This window comes from Rhagoletis pomonella, unplaced genomic scaffold (assembly GCF_013731165.1).
Source record: "Rhagoletis pomonella isolate Grant_MI unplaced genomic scaffold, Rhpom_1.0 Rhpom_scaffold_04425, whole genome shotgun sequence".
Classification (NCBI taxonomy): domain Eukaryota; kingdom Metazoa; phylum Arthropoda; class Insecta; order Diptera; family Tephritidae; genus Rhagoletis; species Rhagoletis pomonella.
In genome coordinates, this window is record NW_023462975.1 from 5,630 (window position 1) to 12,311 (window position 6,682).

Genomic DNA, 6,682 nt, shown 5'->3' on the forward strand with positions numbered 1-6,682 from the left:
GTGCTCTGCCACAAGAAAGGCGACCCCGCCATACGCCTAACTACCGCGGGATCAGCCTTCTAAGCATAGTTTCCAAGGTCTTATCGAGTGTATTGTGTGAAATACTGAAGCGCACCGTCAACGAACTAATTCGACCTTATCAGTGCGTCCTTATACCTGGAAAATCCATCATAGATCATGTATTCATAATACGCCAAATTAATACATCGATATTGTCGGTAAAAACAAGACTACGCCTGTTCTGCCTTCTCTTGATTAGATAGAGAAGCAAAGCCAATACGTCTGGTGGTGAACGAGGAGAAAACGAAGTATCTCCTGTCATCACCCAAACAGTTAGCGTACACGCATCTTGGCACACACGTCACTGTTGACAGTTACAGGCTTGAAAAAGTAGACGACTTCGTTTGCTTGGGAACCAGCATTAACACTAATAATAATGTCAGCCTTAAGGCCTGTATGCAGCTCTCAAGAAAAGCAAAAACTCCATATAAAATGACGTACAAGAAATGGCTAATTTCTTGAGTCAAATTTCCTTAAGGCAGTACGCAGTTCTTAAGAAATTTACTACGCTTTCTACTACGGTTTTCTAAAGTTTTTTGTGAAAAAAGAGCACAAGGCAACCCAGGTTTGCAACAGAAATATATGCCCGTTCCATTATTTCTTGAGGAAAGAGTGAGGCAACAGGCTGTGAAGTATCAAAAATGTCAAAATTCCTTGGACACACACACGAAATAATGGCAATTTTTTCTTGACCGTTTTCTTGAGAGCTGCATACAGGGCTTTAGAATCCAACGGAAAATAACTCTAGCCATCAAGTCCTACTTTGTAATGAGTAGGCGATTGAAAAGTAAAGTCCTCTCGACGTACAAAGATCAAACTGGGGTATGGCGAGGATGCATGCACAATGAAAGCATCTGATGAGGCGGCTCTTGGAGTATTCGAGAGAAGGATTTAGCGAAAGATTTACGGACCTTTATGCGTTGGCGATGGCTAATATCGCAGACGAGGACCTGTATGAGCTTTACCACGATATAGACATGGTGCAGCGAATTAAAACTCTGGCTTGGCCATGTCGTTCGTATGGACAGAAGCGTTCCTGCTCTGAAAGTATTAAACACGGGTAGTGAAGATGGTAACAGAGGAAGAGGAAGGCCTCCTCTGCGTTGAAACTACCAGGTGGAGAAGGACTTGGCTGCACTTGGCATTTCCAAATTGGCGTCAGTTCGCACAGAGGAGAAATGACTGGCGTGCTCTTTTGGACTATGAACTTAACCTTGTTTGTCTATGCAAATATTGGGTTCAAGCAATTTTATAAAATGAAGTTATTCTTGTCATGTACAGTCTCTTTTACCACACCTTATAGTGTCGGCCGCTGTGGTGTAGTGGTAAGCAGTGCGTGCTGGCACTCCGTAGCGCCTGGGTTCAAGCCCTGATCAAAGCAACATCGCAAAAAAAAACAGCGGTCGCCCCTCGGCAGGCAATGGCAAACCTCCGAATGCATTTCTGCCATGAAAAACAGATTCGCATAAAAATACAATCGCCTTTCGGAGTCGGCGTAAAACTATAGGTCCCTCCGCTTTGTGTGACAACATCAAGACGCTCGCCACAAATCGGAAGAGAAGCTCGGCCAAACACTAACATATGTGTAAGCGCCAATCTATTATTATTATAGTCAGTTAAAAAAAGTAGGGGTTTTTAGCTCTCAGAGAAAAACGTAACTATGAATTCATATGAATACCTCAGTCCCAACAATGTAAACAAAGACATGTAAATTTATATCGAGGGCTTACTTACATATATGTATGTTTAGTTATTCAATACTCTCTCAGACTGTATGTATCTGGAATTTTCATAAAACCCCGGCATTTGTGTATATTTCAACCCACGTGGGACTTACCTGTAAACTCGGATATTATTTCTAACTTTGAAATCAAATAGTAATGGTCTGATATGGCAACTTAAGGTAACTTACGGCTCCCTCTTAAAAATTCTGTTAAATGGGTGTTGCTTATAATTGAATAGTCGGAACTTAACGTAACTTAATACCACGTCGAAATCTGTTTCATTTCTCTAAGATTCTTTAAGTTCTACGTTCCGTTCAGTTCAGTTAAGTTGCCATAATCAGGCTTTAAGTTTTACTAAGAAGAGATACAGAACGATAAAAGTAATATAATCGATGACGTTTATGTCTAGCGTTTTTTTTTTCAATAACTATCTGACACTCATTTATATATGAAGGTATTGATACAGGCCCCCGATATTTACTTTCAACGCGTTTTTTTGTTTTAGTATGGAGCGCGAGGCATTCTAATGTATACATGAACACATGTATACATATTTATGTATGTACATACGTATACATATGTATATACATGCATCAATATAATCAGATAAAGTGCCCATTTCAAAGCTGCTGGTAGAAGATTCACCCCCTCGACTTTTGTAGCACACCAAAATATAACTATACAAATATATGTGCATACATAAGTATGTACATATTCAAATGCCCGCGCAATGAAACTGCCGCTCTTTGTTAAAAAAATTCTGTTTCAAAAATTAGAATCGACTTGGAATGGCGCACTTAAACGTAGTTTGATTCAGTATGAATTGCGCGCGCGACAAATGCAGCCATCCGTGCAGAGAAAGCTCAGAGCTCAAACAATTAATCGTCTAAGTAACAATAATAAATCATTTAACGTCATTTTAAAACGCGGACCGTCCGATTCGTTAATCCATGATTCGCGAAACGAAATGAAATTATTATAAGTATGTATGTATGTATGTACATCAAATGTACGCACATATGTAAGAATTAACATATATTTACTCACACGTAATTTGGGATATCCCAAGCTCATTAAAATATTAATTCGATAAACAAAACGTGCCACTCATTCCACTCGTCAAACAGCCCTAACAGCAATGAGTAATAATTTACACTTGGACTCAATGAAGGTTTTGTCCTCAAAAACTTACCCTCTACCACAAGTACACAACGCCAACACTAAATTAACGTCGAAGCACCTCAGACTGAAACGTAGTGTGCGACTTGGTGTCAACATACAGACTGGCCGCCTGCAGTGGTGTCCTGGTGTAACTTGTTGTAAAGTTTTTATTATTCTTCCAGTGGTTTTGTTGCCAATAACAATTGTACTCATTCTATTAATGCGCATGGACAATATGCTAACAGCACTGCGGTTGCAGCGAGAGCAGCAACTGCCGCAAGGAGATCATTACGAATATTCGCCACGTCAGGATCATTATCGATTGGATTTCCCAACGGCTAAATGCGATGAGATCGATGATATAGTGAAAGAGCAGTTTATAATCCCTGTGGATATTCGTAAAAAGGACGAAAGTGAACAGGAGCGCATCAAGCGCTGCATATCATTTAAGTTTGGTTTCAGTGAGGGAATAGAAGTGGAGGATCGGGATATAATGAAAGACGCGCGGACATCTTTTCTACCGCAAGATACCACTGCAATACCCCGTGAATGTCTGAATAAACTCAACTCAGTTAATGCGGATCAAAACTTTGTGAATGAAATATGGGAGCAGATTCTCCGACGTCGTTCACGCAACACCGGTGAGACTGGAGTTAGCGAGGCAAAATCTGAATCGGTCGATGATGGGTCCAGCAACACACAGAATTCGCTTAGCGAAGAGGATGCGCGCCTTTTTGGCTCAACATCAGCGTTACAGACATTTTGGAATGAGGAGGGTACTAAAGAAAGTATACGAGAAGCCCAAGCAAAGACAATGAAAAAGTACATGGACACCACAATTAATCCTTGCACTGATTTCTATAAATATGCTTGCGGTAATTGGGAGCGTCTGCATCCGATACCAAAGGATAAGGCTGGATTTGACACCTTTGAGATGCTACGTGAAAATCTAGATGTTGTATTAAGGGAACTGTTGGAGGCTAAACGAACCACGGAGCCGCCCACATCTCAAAATAAAGTAGTAGACATTCAAAACAATAATTATGGCCACAGCATCGAAACACGTGCAGATATTATTAAATTCAGTTCATCGGTACCCAGTGCAGTGGTTGGAGTGAACAAGAAAGAAGATTTACCTAAAGCTTCAGGTCAAGATCAACTAAAAGAAAGAGTCACGCGTCTTCGACGACACATCGTACACCACCGGGATGCTTTAGGCGTCGTCTTACGTCGTTACAAGCGCCAGCAGGCCATCTCAAATAAAAGGAAGCGCTTAATTACTTTATTCGGACTGGGTAACCTTTCATCCGACAGCATTAGCAGTTCCGAGTATGTGGACAACGACGATGCACAACTAAAAGCTAAATATCTTTATCAGTCGTGTATAAATGATGATCTTCTTCAGAAGCGTGGTATTAAACCGCTTACAAAATTAATTGAAAATCTCGGCGGCTGGCCCGTACTAAATCCAAATTGGAATCAACAAAACTTTGATTGGCTCAATTTAACCGCACAATTGCGGCGTTACAATAACGATATTCTGATTGTTGAGTGGGTGGGGCCAGATATTAAGAATTCCGATGAGAACATTATACAATTCGATCAGACCAGTCTTGGTTTACCCACACGAGAATATTTCCTACAGGACATGAATGCTCGATATTTGACAGCATATCAGTTATTCATGTCGGAGATAATGCAAAAGTTGGGTGCGTCACGTGAGCGCGCCATAAAAACGGCCGCCGAAGTGGTGGGCTTCGAAACTCGGCTCGCCTCGATAACAGCACCGGCAGAGCAACGCCTGAACGTGACCAAGCTGTATAACCGAATGACGCTGAATCAATTGCACCAGGCGGTACCGGAAATAAACTGGCTTCGTTACCTTAGCATTCTCCAGGATCGAAATGTTCGCGACTCTGAAGAGGTGGTCATCTATGCCTTAGATTATATGAACGATCTCGTTCGTTTATTACACACAACCAACCCTGCTACCGTATCTAATTATTTGCTTTGGCGTTTTGTGCGTCACCGCATAAACAATGTTGATGATCGTTTCGAGGATACCAAACAAAATTTTTATCACTCCCTATTTGGACGTGAAGAGAGTCCACTTCGTTGGAAAGTCTGTATTGCACAAGTAAATACCAACATGGGCATGGCTCTAGGCTCGATGTTTGTACGCAAATATTTCGATGAAAATAGCAAACGAGACACGCTTAAAATGACACACGAGTTACAACAAGCTTTTCGTGAAATCTTAAAAAACACAGACTGGCTCGATTCGAGCACTAAGCACTTAGCCGAACTCAAAGTTAACGCCATGTCTTTAAAAATAGGTTACCCAGACTTCATACTAAACCCAATCGAACTGAACGAAAAATATTCAGGCATTCGCATTCACCCAGAAAAATATTTTGAAAATACTCTTAACGTGCTTCTGCACACTGCCAAAACGGAACAAAACAAGTTACGGGAATCGGTAAATAAAACAACTTGGCAGACAGCCCCAGCAATTGTAAATGCGTACTACAGCCGCAACAAAAATCAAATCATGTTTCCGGCTGGCATACTCCAACCACCTTTCTACCATCGTCACTTTCCTCGTTCATTAAATTTTGGAGGGATCGGCGTTGTAATCGGGCATGAGCTTACTCATGGTTTTGACGATAAGGGACGACTATTCGATCGCAATGGCAGCATACACAAATGGTGGACAGATGCATCAATTAAGGGTTTCGATGAACGAGCGCGCTGTATAATTACCCAGTACAGCAATTACACAGTGGGAGAGGTCGGCATATCACTTAACGGCGAGAGCACTCAAGGTGAGCGTAAAATAAATACATTTATATTTATTAGGGTGATTGGCTTGGTTTTTCCAAACCACCGTAGGCGGTTTTTTAAATCTCTTTACTTTTCGAATACCGAGTTTTACAATCGAATTAACCGGATTTTCCAATAATTATAAATATTCATTTTATGGAAAGCTGATAGCTATTTAGTACTATTAATTTATAACTTTAATTACATATATCTTAATAAACAAATAGTATTAATATTTTATTAGAAACTGGACTACATAGAAAATTTTTATAAATTTTGTATCTGAAAACTGGAAAACCGGACGAAAATCGTTTACTAGTCTTTTTTTTGTAGCAGCTTACTAAACCATATTTAAATCAGTAAATCGACTACATTTTGTATAAATACTCATCTGACCGCAGGGTCAGGAAAGGGCCAGATCCGACGGGTTTGAACAGTGACGGATTTTGTGCCCATAATTTAAAACACGAGTATATTCACATTTATAAAGGTTTACAGGGGTATTTGAGGTCACTGAATTCGAATCTGAAGTCAAAATAAACGAAAAGAAAATGGTCGATCAAATATGACGCCTGAAATTAAAAGAAATGTGTTTAATTTGAAAAATATTTATTAAATTCACGAAGTACTGGGTTATATAAGTTTTTTTTAAGTTCTTAAATAAAATGGTTTATTTTACATGAAATTGATTGAAAAAAGCAATTTTAAAAAAATCATCTTCAGAAAACTTTTCAATATTTTATGGTACAAATCACGTTTTCAACAAAATGTCAATATTTAGCATCATGATTTGAAATATAATTATCTTGAAATAAACAAAAAAATTGTATTGGCGAAACATGGAGAAAATGACTTACGACTCTTTCTTCAAACAGTTTTGTTAAAAAACTCAGTTTAGTATTCCATTAACTACT

General features: G+C 39.5%; 1 protein-coding gene across 1 annotated transcript; it reads left to right on the forward strand.

Annotated features, from left to right (window-relative positions):
* Positions 1 to 2,529: 2,529 nt before the first annotated feature.
* Positions 2,530 to 5,770, forward strand: LOC118754703 (neprilysin-4-like; the record flags this gene model as incomplete). Its single annotated transcript, XM_036489592.1, has 1 exon — positions 2,530 to 5,770. A coding segment is annotated over exon 1 (2,848 nt), but the record flags the coding sequence as incomplete, so codon positions are not given.
* Positions 5,771 to 6,682: the final 912 nt, after the last annotated feature.